Source organism: Chanodichthys erythropterus, chromosome 10, assembly GCF_024489055.1.
Source record: "Chanodichthys erythropterus isolate Z2021 chromosome 10, ASM2448905v1, whole genome shotgun sequence".
Lineage (NCBI taxonomy): Eukaryota > Metazoa > Chordata > Actinopteri > Cypriniformes > Xenocyprididae > Chanodichthys > Chanodichthys erythropterus.
Window position 1 is genome coordinate 49,198,033 of NC_090230.1, and position 25,476 is coordinate 49,223,508.

A 25,476-nucleotide genomic window follows, 5' to 3' on the forward strand; every position below is an offset into this window, starting at 1 on the left:
TTCAACAGCTAGTTACACTGTTGAGATGCTGCCCTTTGGTCTTTTTCTACTCTACAGATTTTGGCTCATTAACAATAATCCCTCCCACTTCATTAATTGTCATGTTTCTCCAGACTTGCATGAGTGGGAGTTTATGAAACTGAATGATTCTATTGGTTCTTAAGATTCAATTGTCCTTTTTTCCACCCTTATTGGACAAACATAAATATGGCCACATATGCTCAAGCCCTGTTTACACCTGGGCCCGGTTTTTCAAAAGTAATCCACTAGGATTTTGGATAACGGATTGGATCAAATCTTGAAAATGTGTTTTTCAAAAGAAAAAATGGATTACATAATCGGATTAGATCACGTAATCCAATCTTGGTTTTGATCCGGATCAAACCTTTAGTTTGGGTTTTTCAGAACTTTTTTGTAGGATTTGCATCACTTTGATCCAAAAAAACAGGATTATCCTGATCCCAACAGGGGGTAGGATTTCAAGGTGGATTCCAGGAGGAAAATGTAGTAAAACTTTAAAACTAATCAAAAAATACAACATTTTTATCATGTAATATACATACACATTTTTATCTTGCACTTGATTAGTTTAACTGTTAAAGAAATTGAATGCAGACATTAGTCTATATATTTAGCCTTTCGGTAACCTACTCTAAAGTAAAAAGAAATTTTGGTGCCATAAAACAATCCCTAAACAGCTGTAAATATCCAACAAAAATATATTTAATTCAAAACCCATATTCTTTCTATCAACATGTCCCTTTAGGGCCTCCGTAGAGCACTGCTAATCCAGATTTGGTGATCCTGAAAAGTTCCTATCCGGATCAGATTGATCCAATCTGATGTTGCTTTAAAAAACTGGCTCCAAAAGTAAGCTGGATTACGTGATCACAGACCGCAAAAAAAGGATTACTAAATCCGGATCAATTTTATCCGGATTAAACCTTTTGAAAAACCGGGCCCTGGTACTAAAGGGATAGTTCACCCAAAAATGAAAATTATCCCATGATTTACTCACCCTCAAGCCATAGGTGTATACAGGCACGTGCACACATAGACAAAAAAGGGGCTTGAGCACCTGCCCTTTTTCTTCCTCGAGAGAAAGTACCCTTTTTCTGGGGTGCTTTTTTTTTTTTTTTTTAATAAATGAATATATATTCCTGTTTGCGCAGAGCTTCCCTGTCAAACAAATATATTTACTGAATTAAATAAATAAATAAATAAATACTATATCAGGTCGGCTTTGTCGAGTTCCGATGCCCTCACTCCACGACACGCCATTCATGCCCGCACGCCACGCCCCACCTCACCTTGAGTTTGCTGCTGGCTGAAAACTTGTGACAACTATTCCCACGAAAATGCAACTGCTGTCTGGCGATGAGAAGCGAAAAAGAAAAAAGCCCTAGATGGATCCATCCCGTGCATTTCTTTCAGGTAGGCTAGCCTATGTTCACAAACCTGAAAGTTTTGGCTATTTAAGGGTTATTTATACATTTAACGCTGCATTAATAGTTTGACCACCATCAACACATCTGCCTGATTTGATACTAATGAAATTTATGTCACATTATAATTTCAATTATTTTATTGTGCTATGCATTGCGTTTTGAACCATGGTAAAGATATCGGTTGGGCTGTCAATATCAGAAGATGAGCATCATGGACGCACATCCATGTACCACATTATTAAACGGTTTTCTAAGGATGCATGGTTTATTAAAACTATTTTAAAATCATAATACAGCATTACATAATGCTATTCTTAAATCAAAGCTTACACAGGATAATACGTCAATAAAAGTTTGAACCCTCGCTCTGTCTTTGCATGTTTGATGTCCACATATTCTTGTTGAAGAAATTACAGTGGCTGTAGCATTTCTATCACAAAGAAGTGGCCGAATATTATTATTTAACTAATAATATATTTTTAATCATGGTGGCTTTGATCGTGAATTTGATCGTGCTGTGCTGTGTAACAACAAAAATCAGCAGGCTTTTGGCGCTCTCTGCAGGTATTTGTTATAATATATAATGTATTAACAGTTAAGGAAAAAAATGTTGATGTGTTTAAATATGCAGATTAGCTTGTTTTGGTTAATTTAGAAGAAATCTACAGATGCAAACAGATGGAGGGTAGTAGGCTTAAAACAAACTCCATGTAAATGTGTAGGGTTAGGGTTAAAAATTCTTTCCATTAGAGTAAAAGACATGGAAGCAAAAATGGACCACAATCTTAAAATTGTACACTTCATGAAAGAAGTATTCCAATAATATAAAAAAATTGGTGCAGTCATTTATTTTAAATATATATAGCTACTTGAAAATAGTTGCTGTTGACTTCTCTTGTGATAAACCTAGTGAATACTAAAGAAGACCATGGTCTCTGTGTGAACTAATTATTTTGTAGAAATCTGTGGAGTATAAAACAATTGTGTGAGTGTAAGGGAAGTCAAAGTTGTCTTAATATATTTAAGGGTTCATTATTTTTTAAATAAATAATTATGAGAAGTGCCCTTTTTTCCACTTGAGCCCCTGCCCCCCAAAATGTCTGTGCACATCCCTGGGTGTATATGACCATCTTTTAGACCACAAAATCAGTGATATTAAATATCCTGGCTCTTCCAAGCTTTATAATGGTACTGTAGCATCTGGACCAATCAGGCACACACCATTATTCAATATATTTAATGAATTACCTATGAACTCACTTTATCAAAGTTCTGTGAACCCATCCCCCTAAAACTGCAACCAGCATCCCAAATGTAGCTAGCACACAGGCAGAACTAGGTGTCCTGTTACAGATATATAGTATTTTTATGATCAGAAAGAATGCTGTGGAGACTAGTGACTCATTCTTTCTGAGAGGGACAAATAAACTCCCTTAATCTTATGTATTCTCTATATAACCACTTGGGAAATGTATACACATGTATCCAATTTTCCCATCTCATGAATTTCCTTGTATAAGCTTTATTCTATGTATTAATTCTTTCTAAACTGAAATCACACTGGTAGCATGTTTGGTATCTACGGACTCCAACTTTCGTTTCCTATTTGGAAATTTATGTTACATGTTACTAACTCTGTGACACATTAGTATTAGTATTATTTTCTCATTCATCCAATCCAGTGTCTTATGCTAATATCTTGCTACAGAACAAAGACTCGTAAAACTTCCCTCCGAGGGGGCAACTCTTTATTGGCTCAGACACCTTAAGAGGGTGTGACATCTTCACCCCTTATATTCACTGATCACAAGATCAAATCTCTCTTTCTCCTCTTCTTTTTTACTGAAAAATGCTGACGTCAAGATGATGCTTTAAGAAGCTAGAAGCTTCTAAGGAACCCCAAGCTTGTGCCAGGCCTCAGCCTAGATCTTCCATTCACCAAAGATCCTCTGAATCCAACTGGTTCTCTTTCATCAAGACAATATCAGCAAAGATTCAATGGGAGCCTCCACAAATTGCATCAGGACAGTTTTAATTCAACTTGGAGAGACATGCAAGTATCAAACTTAGTCTCATTATCGGAAACATTGAGTATCCTTACCCCTTTTAAAGAAGGGCCTGTTAAAACTAAACTGATGGTTTGCTCAAGGCTGTTGATCTGCTGAATGTCAAACAATGCTGTAACTTCTTGCTTTCCTGTACTCTGCTTTAGCTCTCTCTCTCTCTCTCTCTCTCTTGGTGAACTGTATGCATATATGTGTGTGAATGTTAGTTTAAGTGTTTAGTCTAGTTAATAAAGTCTTGTTCATGTCACATGTAAAGCTGTCTGTGTTTTGCGCTCATATGCTGGAGTCCCTATTCATGTCGATCCTGACTACAGGCTTTTAGTAGTACTGTACAATAAGATTGTTATTTCCCATAACCTGGAAATGAACATTTCTTAGAATTAATAAACAATTAACACGGTGTGTTCATTGGACAACGGGTTAATTGATTGTAATATTAATTTTATTACATTAAGTTAATTTTATTAACTGATCCAAATATTAATTATAACTAGTAATTATACATATTTTGAGCTAATTTGCTACAGTACTCAACCGTGCTCCTGATTTTGAAGTCAAGTCAAGTCAAGTCAAATTTATTTATATAGCGCTTTTTACAATTGGTAATTGTTTCAAAGCAGCTTTACATATTAGAAGCACAGAAAAAAGAGAAGTGGTTAAAAAATAAGCTGTACAAGCAAGCGTGGTAATATGTAACATATACAAGATGGTGCTACATTAAGCCAATGTCGGCTGACTCTCAGAGGTGGAAAAAAAACCCTAGGAGAAAACCCCAGCGTGCTAGCACTGGGAAAAAAGTCCTAGGAGGGAAAAAACTCCTTGGAAGATATATATAATATATGTAAATGGATATGGAGATCAGAATCTGAATTATACATTTTTATTATAGAGATTAAAAATAGATTATATATAAATATATGTAAGCGGATACGGAGATTAAAAATCTGAATTATAGATGCAGCCAGAACTGGATCTGTAGGCCCATTGTCTCCTGGGCTACGTTGTAGTCAGGTCCAGACACAGGTTCTCCATCTGATCTGGATACGGCCTGGATCCAGCACCCGGCAAACCTCAGGATAAGCAGAGAGACTGATATTAGCGTAGATGCCATTCTTATTCTGATGTACAGGTATATCTAGTGTTATAGGAAATGTTCTCGGTTCCGGCCGACCTAATTATTGCAGCGTAACAATCCTTTAACGGATTTGAAAAATGTTAATGTATTGATAATGTGTTATGTGTATGCAAGAGCAAAGAGATGTGTTTTTAGTCTAGATTCAAACTGACAGAGTGTGTCTGCTTCCAATGCTAGGAAGATTGTTCCAGAGTTTAGGTGCTAAATAGGAAAAGGATCTGCCGCCTTCAGTTGATTTTGATATTCTGGGTATTATCAACTGGCCTGAATTCTGAGATCGCAATAGACGTGAATGACTATAATGCACCAAGAGCTCACTTAGATACTGGGGAGCTAAACCATTTAGAGCTTTATAAGTAAGTAGCAAGATTTTAAAATCTATACGATGTTTAATAGGGAGCCAATGTAATGTTGACAGAACTGGGCTAATATGGTCATACTTTGTGGTTCTAGTAAGAACTCTAGCTGCCGCATTTTTGACCAACTGTAGTCTGTTTAAAAGCCGAGCAGAACAACCACCCAGTAGAGCGTTACAGTAATCTAGTCTTGAGGTCATGAATGCATGAACCAACTGTTCCGCATTTGTCATTGAGAGCATATGTCGTAATTTAGATATATTTTTTAGATGGAAGAAAGCGGTTTTACAGATACTAGAAACATGACTTTCAAATGAAAGATTGGTATCAAAGAGCACATCCAGGTTCCTAACTGAGGACGAAGATTTAATGGAGCACCCGTCAAGTGTTAGAGAGTATTCAAGGTTTTTTTGTGAAGAAGTTTTTGGTCCAAAGATTAGGATATCAGTTTGTTCTGAATTTAATAATACGAAATTTCTTGTCATCCAGTTTTTAATGTCAGCTATGCATTCTGTTAGTTTTGTGAATTTGTAGGTTTCGTCAGCGCGCGAGGAAATATGGAGCTGAGTATCGTCAGCGTAGCAGTGAAAACTAACACCATGCTTCCTAATTATCTCTCCTAAGGACAGCATGTACAGAGTGAAAAGCAACAGTCCTAGTACTGAGCCTTGTGGTACTCCATATTGAACTTGTGATCGATACGACATCTCTTCATTAACTACTACAGACTGATAACGGTCAGATAAGTAAGATTTGAACCATGCCAAAGCAATTCCACTAATGCCAATATAGTTTTCAAGTCTTTTTAAAAGAATGTTGTGATCGATAGTGTCAAAAGCAGCACTGAGATCTAATAACACTAATAGAGAAATACAGCCACGATCGGATGATAAGAGTAGATCGTTTGTAACTCTAACGAGAGCAGTCTCAGTACTATGGTATGGTCTAAATCCTGACTGGAAATCCTCACAGATATTATTTCTTTCTAAAAAGGAGTACAGTTGTGCTGAAACTGCCTTTTCTAGTATCTTTGACAGAAAAGGTAGATTCGAGATTGGCCTGTAATTTACTAAATCTCTCGGATCTAGTTGAGGTTTTTTAATAAGAGGTTTAATAATAGCCTGCTTAAAAGTTTTTGGCACATATCCTAGTGTTAAAGATGAATTAATTATATCAAGAAGTGGACCTACGACCTCTGGAAGCATTTCTTTCAGTAGTTTAGTCGGCATTGGGTCTAACATACATGTTGATTTTGATGATTTGATAAGTAGATAATTCTTCCTCTCCTATAGCGGCGAATGATTCTAGTTTTACCTCCAAAAAAGCACATCCATAAGAGATATCCACACAACTCCATGGGGTTAATAAAGGCCTTCTGAAGCAAATCTATGTGTTTTTGTAAGAAACATCCATATTTAAATCTAAAATAACTGGTTTCCGGCAGATGGCCTACACCAAAAGAGTAATCTCTGACCGGACGCAAAATGCAATGACAAACAAGTACAGAGGAGAGCAAAACAAAACATTTTATAGAGCACTCCCACCAAACATGCATTCCTGTAGACTAAACATGTAATATGTATGCCTTCACCATTTTCACAGATGTGTTTGTAGTTTACACAAATTTTCAGAAAGTTGCACTTTGAAACCAGTTTTCCAAAATTCATTTTTAGGCCCCAGTGTAAATGACCAAAATGCTTAAATTCAGTTTAGTTGGAACCGGTGTTGTGTAAACAGTCTGTTTATATAGTCCATTCATGACTGAATCAACTTTAGTACCAGGTGTAAACAGAGCCCCAGGTAGCATCCTAGGAGGGAAACTGCAAGTTTACATAAGAAATTCTCATGAGATAAAAAGGACAATTAGTGTTGTACTTGCATTATTGGGGGGGCCCACAAGTGAACATTGACTTTAGAGGGACTTGGGCATGAGTATCAATATGCAGTTTCCATTTTCCATATAACCTCATTGTTGGACCAATATACAAGTCATGAAAGACCAAACTCCAGTCAAAAACCCAAAGACAAGCATGCATTTCACAAACTTTATTAAAACCACAAAATTCATATGACCAGGTTAACTTGTCCACTAGAAACCACAGTTCGCCCACTAGAGATGGTCTTGACGTGCGTGTCTCTTCCTATAAGAGATATGGTAAAAGCATGACGCATTTGAGAATAACTTCTCAATTCCTGAAGTCAATCTACAGCACTCACTCACTTTTCCTAGCGCAGCTTTGCTCACAAGAGCCAGAAGAGGGATGGCACACCGCTGTACTGCAGTGGATGAAGATCTAACAGAGGGGGAAAGGGTTAAGACCTACAATTCACTATAAAGGGGATGATTAAGGGTTTGAGACAGACTGCAGAGCATACGGTTTCCTGCAGAGGAGCCAGTGATGATGGATCCACAAATGTAAACATCTTGACAACAAAGCGCTTGTAGTGGGTTGGGAACTGAAGACCAGATGATCCGGTCACTGGAACCAATGTGGTCAGGTAACGGTCATCCTGGTAAGGGCATCTGAAGAGCAAAGAGTCAGTCAGAAATGCCTTACAGCACACTAGATGGATAAAGACTGACATTACTCACCCATCAACCAGAAGGTCCCACTGGGGTAGACTGAGTGGACTGGGGGTTGATGTTGCCCAGCAGTGTCCCAGTATCAGGACAATGTTAGGGTCGGTCCTCTCCAAAATGCGCACCTCAACATACACAGGCTCCCGCAGGACTTTTGTGACTGGATAATCAGCATCTCTGTAGTAGGATGTGTACGCCTCGTCCCCTGAGGAAGAACACTGGTGTTAAACCAGAAACTGCTGCAACCTGGAGTTTTAGAAAGGCTTTAGGCATACTTGGGACAGACACTCACCTTCTGCACAGCCTTTGGTGACACACTGACCATTTGCCAGTCTAAGCTCCACCCTGAGGGGTCCAGGAGCAGCTACTGGTGGAGGTGGAGGAATGGTGTTGACCTCCACAACCAGAGCTTCCACAGAAGTACCAGAGTACCTACACTGGAAGAGAAGCCTGGACAACAAACAGTGAGCTTGTGGCATTTGTCATGGATTAAGAAGTGCTGAAGCACACATCACTTACTCAAAATGACTGTCCCGTGTGATGGAGCCAAGTGGTCCGATCCCCACTTCATATGAGGAGGTCATCCTGTTCTCATACACCACATATCCACTGTCCTCCTGCAAACAGTAACACTATTGGCATCCAGTCCATTTTAAGCCACGCAGAACAAAACCACAAGCAGCTACTCACCATCATGCTCGTGCCACATGCAGTGACGGGGAACTGGTATATAGCAAAGGAAGGTGTGGATCCCACAGGACTGCAAGGTGGATCGTTTCCACCCAAGAGACGGACTGAATCCAGGCTCAATCGAGGCAGAGTAACATCTCTAGCCACCACTACCACAAACTGACCATCTCTTATACACTGGACAGTCACTGGAACAAGGAACAAGAGCAGATTAATGCTGAGGATCAGGTTAACATGAACACCTTTACATTGACTCACTCTTACCTGCCTTCCCATAGTAACACTGCTGTCCGTTAAAGCAGCAGTTGATAGCGTCACACTCAGCACCACTGATACCAGGTGGTCCACATTGGATCTGCTCATAATCAGCTACAGCACATTTGTCAATGGGCTCTGCCTGTGCCACTGGCTGCTTAGGCTGAAACTGCTGAGAAAACTGCTGACTAGCTTGTTGAGCTGGTTGTTGAAACTGTTGGCTAGCTTGTTGACTAGCTTGAACTGCCTGTTGAAACCGTTGGCTAGCTTGTTGTTGATTAGCTTGTTGAACTGCCTGTTGAAACTGTTGGCTAGCTTGAACTGCCTGTTGAAACCGCTGAGGAGACTGCTGACTAGCTTGAGCTGGTTGTAACCGTTGGCTAGCTTGCTGTTGATTAGCTTGTTGAACTGCCTGTTGAAACCGTTGGCTAGCTTGTTGTTGAACTGCCTGTTGAAACTGCTGACTAGCTTGAGCTGGTTGTAACCGTTGGCTAGCTTGCTGTTGATTAGCTTGTTGAACTGCCTGTTGAAACCGTTGGCTAGCTTGTTGTTGAACTGCCTGTTGAAACTGCTGACTAGCTTGAGCTGGTTGTAACCGTTGGCTAGCTTGCTGTTGATTAGCTTGTTGAACTGCCTGTTGAAACCGCTGGCTAGCTTGCTGTTGACTAGCTTGTTGAACTGCCTGTTGAAACTGTCGACTAACTTGTTGTTGAGCTGGTTGTTGAAACCGCTGGTCAGTTTGCTGGAACATCAGAGCTTGAGGATTCTGGGGCAGATTACTCAACTGTGGAACAGCATGACAGAAAGCACAAAACCACACACAAAGTGCTAAAGACTGAACAACACACCAACTTCCTGCCATTGTTCAACAGCTAGTTACACTGTTGAGATGCTGCCCTTTGGTCTTTTTCTACTCTACAGATTTTGGCTCATTAACAATAATCCCTCCCACTTCATTAATTGTCATGTTTCTCCAGACTTGCATGAGTGGGAGTTTATGAAACTGAATGATTCTATTGGTTCTTAAGATTCAATTGTCCTTTTTTCCACCCTTATTGGACAAACATAAATATGGCCACATATGCTCAAGCCCTGTTTACACCTGGGCCCGGTTTTTCAAAAGTAATCCACTAGGATTTTGGATAACGGATTGGATCAAATCTTGAAAATGTGTTTTTCAAAAGAAAAAATGGATTACATAATCGGATTAGATCACGTAATCCAATCTTGGTTTTGATCCGGATCAAACCTTTAGTTTGGGTTTTTCAGAACTTTTTTGTAGGATTTGCATCACTTTGATCCAAAAAAACAGGATTATCCTGATCCCAACAGGGGGTAGGATTTCAAGGTGGATTCCAGGAGGAAAATGTAGTAAAACTTTAAAACTAATCAAAAAATACAACATTTTTATCATGTAATATACATACACATTTTTATCTTGCACTTGATTAGTTTAACTGTTAAAGAAATTGAATGCAGACATTAGTCTATATATTTAGCCTTTCGGTAACCTACTCTAAAGTAAAAAGAAATTTTGGTGCCATAAAACAATCCCTAAACAGCTGTAAATATCCAACAAAAATATATTTAATTCAAAACCCATATTCTTTCTATCAACATGTCCCTTTAGGGCCTCCGTAGAGCACTGCTAATCCAGATTTGGTGATCCTGAAAAGTTCCTATCCGGATCAGATTGATCCAATCTGATGTTGCTTTAAAAAACTGGCTCCAAAAGTAAGCTGGATTACGTGATCACAGACCGCAAAAAAGGATTACTAAATCCGGATCAATTTTATCCGGATTAAACCTTTTGAAAAACCGGGCCCTGGTACTAAAGGGATAGTTCACCCAAAAATGAAAATTATCCCATGATTTACTCACCCTCAAGCCATAGGTGTATACAGGCACGTGCACACATAGACAAAAAAGGGGCTTGAGCACCTGCCCTTTTTCTTCCTCGAGAGAAAGTACCCTTTTTCTGGGGTGCTTTTTTTTTTTTTTTTTAATAAATGAATATATATTCCTGTTTGCGCAGAGCTTCCCTGTCAAACAAATATATTTACTGAATTAAATAAATAAATAAATAAATACTATATCAGGTCGGCTTTGTCGAGTTCCGATGCCCTCACTCCACGACACGCCATTCATGCCCGCACGCCACGCCCCACCTCACCTTGAGTTTGCTGCTGGCTGAAAACTTGTGACAACTATTCCCACGAAAATGCAACTGCTGTCTGGCGATGAGAAGCGAAAAAGAAAAAAGCCCTAGATGGATCCATCCCGTGCATTTCTTTCAGGTAGGCTAGCCTATGTTCACAAACCTGAAAGTTTTGGCTATTTAAGGGTTATTTATACATTTAACGCTGCATTAATAGTTTGACCACCATCAACACATCTGCCTGATTTGATACTAATGAAATTTATGTCACATTATAATTTCAATTATTTTATTGTGCTATGCATTGCGTTTTGAACCATGGTAAAGATATCGGTTGGGCTGTCAATATCAGAAGATGAGCATCATGGACGCACATCCATGTACCACATTATTAAACGGTTTTCTAAGGATGCATGGTTTATTAAAACTATTTTAAAATCATAATACAGCATTACATAATGCTATTCTTAAATCAAAGCTTACACAGGATAATACGTCAATAAAAGTTTGAACCCTCGCTCTGTCTTTGCATGTTTGATGTCCACATATTCTTGTTGAAGAAATTACAGTGGCTGTAGCATTTCTATCACAAAGAAGTGGCCGAATATTATTATTTAACTAATAATATATTTTTAATCATGGTGGCTTTGATCGTGAATTTGATCGTGCTGTGCTGTGTAACAACAAAAATCAGCAGGCTTTTGGCGCTCTCTGCAGGTATTTGTTATAATATATAATGTATTAACAGTTAAGGAAAAAAAATGTTGATGTGTTTAAATATGCAGATTAGCTTGTTTTGGTTAATTTAGAAGAAATCTACAGATGCAAACAGATGGAGGGTAGTAGGCTTAAAACAAACTCCATGTAAATGTGTAGGGTTAGGGTTAAAAATTCTTTCCATTAGAGTAAAAGACATGGAAGCAAAAATGGACCACAATCTTAAAATTGTACACTTCATGAAAGAAGTATTCCAATAATATAAAAAAATTGGTGCAGTCATTTATTTTAAATATATATAGCTACTTGAAAATAGTTGCTGTTGACTTCTCTTGTGATAAACCTAGTGAATACTAAAGAAGACCATGGTCTCTGTGTGAACTAATTATTTTGTAGAAATCTGTGGAGTATAAAACAATTGTGTGAGTGTAAGGGAAGTCAAAGTTGTCTTAATATATTTAAGGGTTCATTATTTTTTAAATAAATAATTATGAGAAGTGCCCTTTTTTCCACTTGAGCCCCTGCCCCCCAAAATGTCTGTGCACATCCCTGGGTGTATATGACCATCTTTTAGACCACAAAATCAGTGATATTAAATATCCTGGCTCTTCCAAGCTTTATAATGGTACTGTAGCATCTGGACCAATCAGGCACACACCATTATTCAATATATTTAATGAATTACCTATGAACTCACTTTATCAAAGTTCTGTGAACCCATCCCCCTAAAACTGCAACCAGCATCCCAAATGTAGCTAGCACACAGGCAGAACTAGGTGTCCTGTTACAGATATATAGTATTTTTATGATCAGAAAGAATGCTGTGGAGACTAGTGACTCATTCTTTCTGAGAGGGACAAATAAACTCCCTTAATCTTATGTATTCTCTATATAACCACTTGGGAAATGTATACACATGTATCCAATTTTCCCATCTCATGAATTTCCTTGTATAAGCTTTATTCTATGTATTAATTCTTTCTAAACTGAAATCACACTGGTAGCATGTTTGGTATCTACGGACTCCAACTTTCGTTTCCTATTTGGAAATTTATGTTACATGTTACTAACTCTGTGACACATTAGTATTAGTATTATTTTCTCATTCATCCAATCCAGTGTCTTATGCTAATATCTTGCTACAGAACAAAGACTCGTAAAACTTCCCTCCGAGGGGGCAACTCTTTATTGGCTCAGACACCTTAAGAGGGTGTGACATCTTCACCCCTTATATTCACTGATCACAAGATCAAATCTCTCTTTCTCCTCTTCTTTTTTACTGAAAAATGCTGACGTCAAGATGATGCTTTAAGAAGCTAGAAGCTTCTAAGGAACCCCAAGCTTGTGCCAGGCCTCAGCCTAGATCTTCCATTCACCAAAGATCCTCTGAATCCAACTGGTTCTCTTTCATCAAGACAATATCAGCAAAGATTCAATGGGAGCCTCCACAAATTGCATCAGGACAGTTTTAATTCAACTTGGAGAGACATGCAAGTATCAAACTTAGTCTCATTATCGGAAACATTGAGTATCCTTACCCCTTTTAAAGAAGGGCCTGTTAAAACTAAACTGATGGTTTGCTCAAGGCTGTTGATCTGCTGAATGTCAAACAATGCTGTAACTTCTTGCTTTCCTGTACTCTGCTTTAGCTCTCTCTCTCTCTCTCTCTCTCTCTCTCTTGGTGAACTGTATGCATATATGTGTGTGAATGTTAGTTTAAGTGTTTAGTCTAGTTAATAAAGTCTTGTTCATGTCACATGTAAAGCTGTCTGTGTTTTGCGCTCATATGCTGGAGTCCCTATTCATGTCGATCCTGACTACAGGCTTTTAGTAGTACTGTACAATAAGATTGTTATTTCCCATAACCTGGAAATGAACATTTCTTAGAATTAATAAACAATTAACACGGTGTGTTCATTGGACAACGGGTTAATTGATTGTAATATTAATTTTATTACATTAAGTTAATTTTATTAACTGATCCAAATATTAATTATAACTAGTAATTATACATATTTTGAGCTAATTTGCTACAGTACTCAACCGTGCTCCTGATTTTGAAGTCAAGTCAAGTCAAGTCAAATTTATTTATATAGCGCTTTTTACAATTGGTAATTGTTTCAAAGCAGCTTTACATATTAGAAGCACAGAAAAAAGAGAAGTGGTTAAAAAATAAGCTGTACAAGCAAGCGTGGTAATATGTAACATATACAAGATGGTGCTACATTAAGCCAATGTCGGCTGACTCTCAGAGGTGGAAAAAAAACCCTAGGAGAAAACCCCAGCGTGCTAGCACTGGGAAAAAAGTCCTAGGAGGGAAAAAACTCCTTGGAAGATATATATAATATATGTAAATGGATATGGAGATCAGAATCTGAATTATACATTTTTATTATAGAGATTAAAAATAGATTATATATAAATATATGTAAGCGGATACGGAGATTAAAAATCTGAATTATAGATGCAGCCAGAACTGGATCTGTAGGCCCATTGTCTCCTGGGCTACGTTGTAGTCAGGTCCAGACACAGGTTCTCCATCTGATCTGGATACGGCCTGGATCCAGCACCCGGCAAACCTCAGGATAAGCAGAGAGACTGATATTAGCGTAGATGCCATTCTTATTCTGATGTACAGGTATATCTAGTGTTATAGGAAATGTTCTCGGTTCCGGCCGACCTAATTATTGCAGCGTAACAATCCTTTAACGGATTTGAAAAATGTTAATGTATTGATAATGTGTTATGTGTATGCAAGAGCAAAGAGATGTGTTTTTAGTCTAGATTCAAACTGACAGAGTGTGTCTGCTTCCAATGCTAGGAAGATTGTTCCAGAGTTTAGGTGCTAAATAGGAAAAGGATCTGCCGCCTTCAGTTGATTTTGATATTCTGGGTATTATCAACTGGCCTGAATTCTGAGATCGCAATAGACGTGAATGACTATAATGCACCAAGAGCTCACTTAGATACTGGGGAGCTAAACCATTTAGAGCTTTATAAGTAAGTAGCAAGATTTTAAAATCTATACGATGTTTAATAGGGAGCCAATGTAATGTTGACAGAACTGGGCTAATATGGTCATACTTTGTGGTTCTAGTAAGAACTCTAGCTGCCGCATTTTTGACCAACTGTAGTCTGTTTAAAAGCCGAGCAGAACAACCACCCAGTAGAGCGTTACAGTAATCTAGTCTTGAGGTCATGAATGCATGAACCAACTGTTCCGCATTTGTCATTGAGAGCATATGTCGTAATTTAGATATATTTTTTAGATGGAAGAAAGCGGTTTTACAGATACTAGAAACATGACTTTCAAATGAAAGATTGGTATCAAAGAGCACATCCAGGTTCCTAACTGAGGACGAAGATTTAATGGAGCACCCGTCAAGTGTTAGAGAGTATTCAAGGTTTTTTTGTGAAGAAGTTTTTGGTCCAAAGATTAGGATATCAGTTTGTTCTGAATTTAATAATACGAAATTTCTTGTCATCCAGTTTTTAATGTCAGCTATGCATTCTGTTAGTTTTGTGAATTTGTAGGTTTCGTCAGCGCGCGAGGAAATATGGAGCTGAGTATCGTCAGCGTAGCAGTGAAAACTAACACCATGCTTCCTAATTATCTCTCCTAAGGACAGCATGTACAGAGTGAAAAGCAACAGTCCTAGTACTGAGCCTTGTGGTACTCCATATTGAACTTGTGATCGATACGACATCTCTTCATTAACTACTACAGACTGATAACGGTCAGATAAGTAAGATTTGAACCATGCCAAAGCAATTCCACTAATGCCAATATAGTTTTCAAGTCTTTTTAAAAGAATGTTGTGATCGATAGTGTCAAAAGCAGCACTGAGATCTAATAACACTAATAGAGAAATACAGCCACGATCGGATGATAAGAGTAGATCGTTTGTAACTCTAACGAGAGCAGTCTCAGTACTATGGTATGGTCTAAATCCTGACTGGAAATCCTCACAGATATTATTTCTTTCTAAAAAGGAGTACAGTTGTGCTGAAACTGCCTTTTCTAGTATCTTTGACAGAAAAGGTAGATTCGAGATTGGCCTGTAATTTACTAAATCTCTCGGATCTAGTTGAGGTTTTTTAATAAGAGGTTTAATAATAGCCTGCTTAAAAGTTTTTGGCACATATCCTAGTGTTAAAGATGAATTAATTATATCAAGAAGTGGACCTACGACCTCTGGAAGCATTTCTTTCAGTAGTTTAGTCGGCATTGGGTCTAACATACATGTTGATTTTGATGATTTGATAAGTAGATAATTCTTCCTCTCCTATAGCGGCGAATGATTCTAGTTTTACCTCCAAAAAAGCACATCCATAAGAGATATCCACACAACTCCATGGGGTTAATAAAGGCCTTCTGAAGCAAATCTATGTGTTTTTGTAAGAAACATCCATATTTAAATCTAAAATAACTGGTTTCCGGCAGATGGCCTACACCAAAAGAGTAATCTCTGACCGGACGCAAAATGCAATGACAAACAAGTACAGAGGAGAGCAAAACAAAACATTTTATAGAGCACTCCCACCAAACATGCATTCCTGTAGACTAAACATGTAATATGTATGCCTTCACCATTTTCACAGATGTGTTTGTAGTTTACACAAATTTTCAGAAAGTTGCACTTTGAAACCAGTTTTCCAAAATTCATTTTTAGGCCCCAGTGTAAATGACCAAAATGCTTAAATTCAGTTTAGTTGGAACCGGTGTTGTGTAAACAGTCTGTTTATATAGTCCATTCATGACTGAATCAACTTTAGTACCAGGTGTAAACAGAGCCCCAGGTAGCATCCTAGGAGGGAAACTGCAAGTTTACATAAGAAATTCTCATGAGATAAAAAGGACAATTAGTGTTGTACTTGCATTATTGGGGGGGCCCACAAGTGAACATTGACTTTAGAGGGACTTGGGCATGAGTATCAATATGCAGTTTCCATTTTCCATATAACCTCATTGTTGGACCAATATACAAGTCATGAAAGACCAAACTCCAGTCAAAAACCCAAAGACAAGCATGCATTTCACAAACTTTATTAAAACCACAAAATTCATATGACCAGGTTAACTTGTCCACTAGAAACCACAGTTCGCCCACTAGAGATGGTCTTGACGTGCGTGTCTCTTCCTATAAGAGATATGGTAAAAGCATGACGCATTTGAGAATAACTTCTCAATTCCTGAAGTCAATCTACAGCACTCACTCACTTTTCCTAGCGCAGCTTTGCTCACAAGAGCCAGAAGAGGGATGGCACACCGCTGTACTGCAGTGGATGAAGATCTAACAGAGGGGGAAAGGGTTAAGACCTACAATTCACTATAAAGGGGATGATTAAGGGTTTGAGACAGACTGCAGAGCATACGGTTTCCTGCAGAGGAGCCAGTGATGATGGATCCACAAATGTAAACATCTTGACAACAAAGCGCTTGTAGTGGGTTGGGAACTGAAGACCAGATGATCCGGTCACTGGAACCAATGTGGTCAGGTAACGGTCATCCTGGTAAGGGCATCTGAAGAGCAAAGAGTCAGTCAGAAATGCCTTACAGCACACTAGATGGATAAAGACTGACATTACTCACCCATCAACCAGAAGGTCCCACTGGGGTAGACTGAGTGGACTGGGGGTTGATGTTGCCCAGCAGTGTCCCAGTATCAGGACAATGTTAGGGTCGGTCCTCTCCAAAATGCGCACCTCAACATACACAGGCTCCCGCAGGACTTTTGTGACTGGATAATCAGCATCTCTGTAGTAGGATGTGTACGCCTCGTCCCCTGAGGAAGAACACTGGTGTTAAACCAGAAACTGCTGCAACCTGGAGTTTTAGAAAGGCTTTAGGCATACTTGGGACAGACACTCACCTTCTGCACAGCCTTTGGTGACACACTGACCATTTGCCAGTCTAAGCTCCACCCTGAGGGGTCCAGGAGCAGCTACTGGTGGAGGTGGAGGAATGGTGTTGACCTCCACAACCAGAGCTTCCACAGAAGTACCAGAGTACCTACACTGGAAGAGAAGCCTGGACAACAAACAGTGAGCTTGTGGCATTTGTCATGGATTAAGAAGTGCTGAAGCACACATCACTTACTCAAAATGACTGTCCCGTGTGATGGAGCCAAGTGGTCCGATCCCCACTTCATATGAGGAGGTCATCCTGTTCTCATACACCACATATCCACTGTCCTCCTGCAAACAGTAACACTATTGGCATCCAGTCCATTTTAAGCCACGCAGAACAAAACCACAAGCAGCTACTCACCATCATGCTCGTGCCACATGCAGTGACGGGGAACTGGTATATAGCAAAGGAAGGTGTGGATCCCACAGGACTGCAAGGTGGATCGTTTCCACCCAAGAGACGGACTGAATCCAGGCTCAATCGAGGCAGAGTAACATCTCTAGCCACCACTACCACAAACTGACCATCTCTTATACACTGGACAGTCACTGGAACAAGGAACAAGAGCAGATTAATGCTGAGGATCAGGTTAACATGAACACCTTTACATTGACTCACTCTTACCTGCCTTCCCATAGTAACACTGCTGTCCGTTAAAGCAGCAGTTGATAGCGTCACACTCAGCACCACTGATACCAGGTGGTCCACATTGGATCTGCTCATAATCAGCTACAGCACATTTGTCAATGGGCTCTGCCTGTGCCACTGGCTGCTTAGGCTGAAACTGCTGAGAAAACTGCTGACTAGCTTGTTGAGCTGGTTGTTGAAACTGTTGGCTAGCTTGTTGACTAGCTTGAACTGCCTGTTGAAACCGTTGGCTAGCTTGTTGTTGATTAGCTTGTTGAACTGCCTGTTGAAACTGTTGGCTAGCTTGAACTGCCTGTTGAAACCGCTGAGGAGACTGCTGACTAGCTTGAGCTGGTTGTAACCGTTGGCTAGCTTGCTGTTGATTAGCTTGTTGAACTGCCTGTTGAAACCGTTGGCTAGCTTGTTGTTGAACTGCCTGTTGAAACTGCTGACTAGCTTGAGCTGGTTGTAACCGTTGGCTAGCTTGCTGTTGATTAGCTTGTTGAACTGCCTGTTGAAACCGTTGGCTAGCTTGTTGTTGAACTGCCTGTTGAAACTGCTGACTAGCTTGAGCTGGTTGTAACCATTGGCTAGCTTGCTGTTGATTAGCTTGTTGAACTGCCTGTTGAAACTGCTGACTAGCTTGAGCTGGTTGTAACCATTGGCTAGCTTGCTGTTGATTAGCTTGTTGAACTGCCTGTTGAAACTGCTGACTAGCTTGAGCTGGTTGTAACCATTGGCTAGCTTGCTGTTGATTAGCTTGTTGAACTGCCTGTTGAAACCGCTGGCTAGCTTGCTGTTGACTAGCTTGTTGAACTGCCTGTTGAAACTGTCGACTAACTTGTTGTTGAGCTGGTTGTTGAAACCGCTGGTCAGTTTGCTGGAACATCAGAGCTTGAGGATTCTGGGGCAGATTACTCAACTGTGGAACAGCATGACAGAAAGCACAAACCCACACACAAAGTGCTAAAGACTGAACAACACACCAACTTCCTGCCATTGTTCAACAGCTAGTTACACTGTTGAGATGCTGCCCTTTGGTCTTTTTCTACTCTACAGATTTTGGCTCATTAACAATAATCCCTCCCACTTCATTAATTGTCATGTTTCTCCAGACTTGCATGAGTGGGAGTTTATGAAACTGAATGATTCTATTGGTTCTTAAGATTCAATTGTCCTTTTTTCCACCCTTATTGGACAAACATAAATATGGCCACATATGCTCAAGCCCTGTTTACACCTGGGCCCGGTTTTTCAAAAGTAATCCACTAGGATTTTGGATAACGGATTGGATCAAATCTTGAAAATGTGTTTTTCAAAAGAAAAAACGGATTACATAATCGGATTAGATCACGTAATCCAATCTTGGTTTTGATCCGGATCAAACCTTTAGTTTGGGTTTTTCAGAACTTTTTTGTAGGATTTGCATCACTTTGATCCAAAAAAACAGGATTATCCTGATCCCAACGGGGTAGGATTTCAAGGTGGATTCCAGGAGGAAAATGTAGTAAAACTTTAAAACTAATCAAAAAATACAACATTTTTATCATGTAATATACATACACATTTTTATCTTGCACTTGATTAGTTTAACTGTTAAAGAAATTGAATGCAGACATTAGTCTATATATTTAGCCTTTCGGTAACCTACTCTAAAGGAAAAAGAAATTTTGGTGCCATAAAACAATCCCTAAACAGCTGTAAATATCCAACAAAAATATATTTAATTCAAAACCCATATTCTTTCTATCAACATGTCCCTTTAGGGCCTCCGTAGAGCACTGCAAATCCAGATTTGGTGATCCTGAAAAGTTCCTATCCGGATCAGATTGATCCAATCTGATGTTGCTTTAAAAAACTGGCTCCAAAAGTAAACTGGATTACGTGATCGCAAAAAAAAGGATTACTAAATCCGGATCAATTTTATCCGGATTAAACCTTTTGAAAAACCGGGCCCTGGTACTAAAGGGATAGTTCACCCAAAAATGAAAATTATCCCATGATTTACTCACCCTCAAGCCATAGGTGTATACAGGCACGTGCACACATAGACAAAAAAGGGGCTTGAGCACCTGCCCTTTTTCTTCCTCGAGAGAAAGTACCCTTTTTCTGGGGTGCTTTTTTTTTTGTTTTTTTTAATAAATGAATATATATTCCTGTTTGCGCAGAGCTTCCCTGTCAAACAAATATATTTACTGAATTAAATAAATAAATAAATAAATACTATATCAGGTCGGCTTTGTCGAGTTTCAATGCCCTCACTCCACGACACGCCATTCATGCCCGCACGCCACACCCCACCTCACCTTGAGTTTGCTGCTGGCTGAAAACTTGTGACAACTATTCCCACGAAAATGCAACTGCTGTCTGGCGATGAGAAGCGAAAAAGAAAAAAGCCCTAGACGGATCCATCCCGTGCATTTCTTTCAGGTAGGCTAGCCTATGTTCACAAACCTGAAAGTTTTGGCTATTTAAGGGTTATTTATACATTTAACGCTGCATTAATAGTTTGACCACCATCAACACATCTGCCTGATTTGATACTAATGAAATTTATGTCACATTATAATTACAATTATTTTATTGTGCTATGCATTGCGTTTTGAACCATGGTAAAGATATCGGTTGGGCTGTCAATATCAGAAGATGAGCATCATGGACGCACATCCATGTACCACATTATTAAACGGTTTTCTAAGGATGCATGGTTTATTAAAACTATTTTAAAATCATAATACAGCATTACATAATGCTATTCTTAAATCAAAGCTTACACAGGATAATACGTCAATAAAAGTTTGAACCCTCGCTCTGTCTTTGCATGTTTGATGTCCACATATTCTTGTTGAAGAAATTACAGTGGCTGTAGCATTTCTATCACAAAGAAGTGGCCGAATATTATTATTTAACTAATAATATATTTTTAATCATGGTGGCTTTGATCGTGAATTTGATCGTGCTGTGCTGTGTAACAACAAAAATCAGCAGGCTTTTGGCGCTCTCTGCAGGTATTTGTTATAATATATAATGTATTAACAGTTAAGGAAAAAAAAATGTTGATGTGTTTAAATATGCAGATTAGCTTGTTTTGGTTAATTTAGAAGAAATCTACAGATGCAAACAGATGGAGGGTAGTAGGCTTAAAACAAACTCCATGTAAATGTGTAGGGTTAGGGTTAAAAATTCTTTCCATTAGAGTAAAAGACATGGAAGCAAAAATGGACCACAATCTTAAAATTGTACACTTCATGAAAGAAGTATTCCAATAATATAAAAAAATTGGTGCAGTCATTTATTTTAAATATATATAGCTACTTGAAAATAGTTGCTGTTGACTTCTCTTGTGATAAACCTAGTGAATACTAAAGAAGACCATGGTCTCTGTGTGAACTAATTATTTTGTAGAAATCTGTGGAGTATAAAACAATTGTGTGAGTGTAAGGGAAGTCAAAGTTGTCTTAATATATTTAAGGGTTCATTATTTTTTAAATAAATAATTATGAGAAGTGCCCTTTTTTCCACTTGAGCCCCTGCCCCCCAAAATGTCTGTGCACATCCCTGGGTGTATATGACCATCTTTTAGACCACAAAATCAGTGATATTAAATATCCTGGCTCTTCCAAGCTTTATAATGGTACTGTAGCATCTGGACCAATCAGGCACACACCATTATTCAATATATTTAATGAATTACCTATGAACTCACTTTATCAAAGTTCTGTGAACCCATCCCCCTAAAACTGCAACCAGCATCCCAAATGTAGCTAGCACACAGGCAGAACTAGGTGTCCTGTTACAGATATATAGTATTTTTATGATCAGAAAGAATGCTGTGGAGACTAGTGACTCATTCTTTCTGAGAGGGACAAATAAACTCCCTTAATCTTATGTATTCTCTATATAACCACTTGGGAAATGTATACACATGTATCCAATTTTCCCATCTCATGAATTTCCTTGTATAAGCTTTATTCTATGTATTAATTCGTTCTAAACTGAAATCACACTGGTAGCATGTTTGGTATCTACGGACTCCAACTTTCGTTTCCTATTTGGAAATTTATGTTACATGTTACTAACTCTGTGACACATTAGTATTAGTATTATTTTCTCATTCATCCAATCCAGTGTCTTATGCTAATATCTTGCTACAGAACAAAGACTCGTAAAACTTCCCTCCGAGGGGGCAACTCTTTATTGGCTCAGACACCTTAAGAGGGTGTGACATCTTCACCCCTTATATTCACTGATCACAAGATCAAATCTCTCTTTCTCCTCTTCTTTTTTACTGACAAATGCTGACGTCAAGATGATGCTTTAAGAAGCTAGAAGCTTCTAAGGAACCCCAAGCTTGTGCCAGGCCTCAGCCTAGATCTTCCATTCACCAAAGATCCTCTGAATCCAACTGGTTCTCTTTCATCAAGACAATATCAGCAAAGTGTCAATGGGAGCCTCCACAAATTGCATCAGGACAGTTTTAATTCAACTTGGAGAGACATGCAAGTATCAAACTTAGTCTCATTATCGGAAACATTGAGTATCCTTACCCCTTTTAAAGAAGGGCCTGTTAAAACTAAACTGATGGTTTGCTCAAGGCTGTTGATCTGCTGAATGTCAAACAATGCTGTAACTTCTTGCTTTCCTGTACTCTGCTTTAGCTCTCTCTCTCTCTCTCTCTCTCTCTCTCTCTCTTGGTGAACTGTATGCATGTATGTGTGTGAATGTTAGTTTAAGTGTTTAGTCTAGTTAATAAAGTCTTGTTCATGTCACATGTAAAGCTGTCTGTGTTTTGCGCTCATATGCTGGAGTCCCTATTCATGTTGATCCTGACTACAGGCTTTTAGTAGTACTGTACAATAAGATTGTTATTTCCCATAACCTGGAAATGAACATTTCTTAGAATTAATAAACAATTAACACGGTGTGTTCATTGGACAACGGGTTAATTCATTGTAATATTAATTTTATTACATTAAGTTAATTTTATTAACTGATCCAAATATTAATTATAACTAGTAATTATACATATTTTGAGCTAATTTGCTACAGTACTCAACCGTGCTCTTGATTTTGAAGTCAAGTCAAGTCAAGTCAAATTTATTTATATAGCGCTTTTTACAATTGGTAATTGTTTCAAAGCAGCTTTGCATATTAGAAGCACAGAAAAAAGAGAAGTGGTTAAAAAATAAGCTGTACAAGCAAGCGTGGTAATATGTAACATATACAAGATGGTGCTACATTAATCCAATGTTGGCTGACTCTCAGGGGTGGAAAAAAAACCCTAGGAGAAAACCCCAGCGTGCTAGCACTGGGAAAAAAGTCCTAGGAGGGAAAAAACCCCTTGGAAGATATATATAATATATGTAAATGGATATGGAGATCAGAATCTGAATTATACATTTTTATTATAGAGATTAAAAATAGATTATATATAAATATATGTAAGCGGATACAGAGATTAAAAATCTGAATTATAGATGCAGCCAGAACTGGATCTGTAGGCCCATTGTCTCCTGGGCTACGTTGTAGTCAGGTCCAGACACAGGTTCTCCATCTGATCTGGATACGGCCTGGATCCAGCACCCGGCAAACCTCAGGATAAGCAGAGAGACTGATATTAGCGTAGATGCCATTCTTATTCTGATGTACAGGTATATCTAGTGTTATAGGAAATGTTCTCGGTTCCGGCCGACCTAATTATTGCAGCGTAACAATCCTTTAACGGATTTGAAAAATGTTAATGTATTGATAATGTGTTATGTGTATGCAAGAGCAAAGAGATGTGTTTTTAGTCTAGATTCAAACTGACAGAGTGTGTCTGCTTCCAATGCTAGGAAGATTGTTCCAGAGTTTAGGTGCTAAATAGGAAAAGGATCTGCCGCCTTCAGTTGATTTTGATATTCTGGGTATTATCAACTGGCCTGAATTCTGAGATCGCAATAGACGTGAATGAATATAATGCACCAAGAGCTCACTTAGATACTGGGGAGCTAAACCATTTAGAGCTTTATAAGTAAGTAGCAAGATTTTAAAATCTATACGATGTTTAATAGGGAGCCAATGTAATGTTGACAGAACTGGGCTAATATGGTCATACTTTGTGGTTCTAGTAAGAACTCTAGCTGCCGCATTTTTGACCAACTGTAGTCTGTTTAAAAGCCGAGCAGAACAACCACCCAGTAGAGCGTTACAGTAATCTAGTCTTGAGGTCATGAATGCATGAACCAACTGTTCCGCATTTGTCATTGAGAGCATATGTCGTAATTTAGATATATTTTTTAGATGGAAGAAAGCGGTTTTACAGATACTAGAAACATGACTTTCAAATGAAAGATTGGTATCAAAGAGCACATCCAGGTTCCTAACTGAGGACGAAGATTTAATGGAGCACCCGTCAAGTGTTAGAGAGTATTCAAGGTTTTTTTGTGAAGAAGTTTTTGGTCCAAAGATTAGGATATCAGTTTGTTCTGAATTTAATAATACGAAATTTCTTGTCATCCAGTTTTTAATGTCAGCTATGCATTCTGTTAGTTTTGTGAATTTGTAGGTTTCGTCAGCGCGCGAGGAAATATGGAGCTGAGTATCGTCAGCGTAGCAGTGAAAACTAACACCATGCTTCCTAATTATCTCTCCTAAGGACAGCATGTACAGAGTGAAAAGCAACAGTCCTAGTACTGAGCCTTGTGGTACTCCATATTGAACTTGTGATCGATACGACATCTCTTCATTAACTACTACAGACTGATAACGGTCAGATAAGTAAGATTTGAACCATGCCAAAGCAATTCCACTAATGCCAATATAGTTTTCAAGTCTTTTTAAAAGAATGTTGTGATCGATAGTGTCAAAAGCAGCACTGAGATCTAATAACACTAATAGAGAAATACAGCCACGATCGGATGATAAGAGTAGATCGTTTGTAACTCTAACGAGAGCAGTCTCAGTACTATGGTATGGTCTAAATCCTGACTGGAAATCCTCACAGATATTATTTCTTTCTAAAAAGGAGTACAGTTGTGCTGAAACTGCCTTTTCTAGTATCTTTGACAGAAAAGGTAGATTCGAGATTGGCCTGTAATTTACTAAATCTCTCGGATCTAGTTGAGGTTTTTTAATAAGAGGTTTAATAATAGCCTGCTTAAAAGTTTTTGGCACATATCCTAGTGTTAAAGATGAATTAATTATATCAAGAAGTGGACCTACGACCTCTGGAAGCATTTCTTTCAGTAGTTTAGTCGGCATTGGGTCTAACATACATGTTGATTTTGATGATTTGATAAGTAGATAATTCTTCCTCTCCTATAGCGGCGAATGATTCTAGTTTTACCTCCAAAAAAGCACATCCATAAGAGATATCCACACAACTCCATGGGGTTAATAAAGGCCTTCTGAAGCAAATCTATGTGTTTTTGTAAGAAACATCCATATTTAAATCTAAAATAACTGGTTTCCGGCAGATGGCCTACACCAAAAGAGTAATCTCTGACCGGACGCAAAATGCAATGACAAACAAGTACAGAGGAGAGCAAAAC

The 25,476-nt window shown here is 38.6% G+C and overlaps 2 protein-coding genes across 3 annotated transcripts; both read right to left on the bottom strand.

Moving 5' to 3' along the window:
• Nucleotides 1-7,203: 7,203 nt before the first annotated feature.
• LOC137029718 (zona pellucida sperm-binding protein 4-like) lies at nucleotides 7,204-9,395 on the bottom strand. Of its 2 annotated transcripts, XM_067399380.1 has the most exons (8): nucleotides 8,827-9,395; nucleotides 8,541-8,778; nucleotides 8,277-8,464; nucleotides 8,106-8,203; nucleotides 7,879-8,036; nucleotides 7,599-7,791; nucleotides 7,382-7,529; nucleotides 7,204-7,299 (listed from the first exon to the last, which is right to left on the bottom strand). In XM_067399380.1, exons 1-8 carry the CDS (start codon nucleotides 9,391-9,393, stop codon nucleotides 7,219-7,221), a joined length of 1,671 nt encoding a protein of 556 aa, XP_067255481.1. In that variant the 5' UTR covers nucleotides 9,394-9,395; the 3' UTR covers nucleotides 7,204-7,218. The 2 variants fall into 2 exon arrangements, with proteins under 2 accessions (XP_067255481.1, XP_067255480.1); XM_067399379.1 differs by having other exon boundaries at nucleotides 8,541-9,395.
• A 7,137-nt stretch (nucleotides 9,396-16,532) lies between these two features.
• LOC137029719 (zona pellucida sperm-binding protein 4-like) lies at nucleotides 16,533-18,946 on the bottom strand. Its single transcript, XM_067399381.1, has 7 exons — nucleotides 17,942-18,946; nucleotides 17,678-17,865; nucleotides 17,507-17,604; nucleotides 17,280-17,437; nucleotides 17,000-17,192; nucleotides 16,783-16,930; nucleotides 16,533-16,700 (listed from the first exon to the last, which is right to left on the bottom strand). The coding sequence occupies exons 1-7, from the start codon at nucleotides 18,942-18,944 to the stop codon at nucleotides 16,620-16,622; spliced, it is 1,869 nt and encodes a 622-aa protein (XP_067255482.1). The 5' UTR covers nucleotides 18,945-18,946; the 3' UTR covers nucleotides 16,533-16,619.
• Between the last annotated feature and the right edge of the window lie 6,530 nt (nucleotides 18,947-25,476).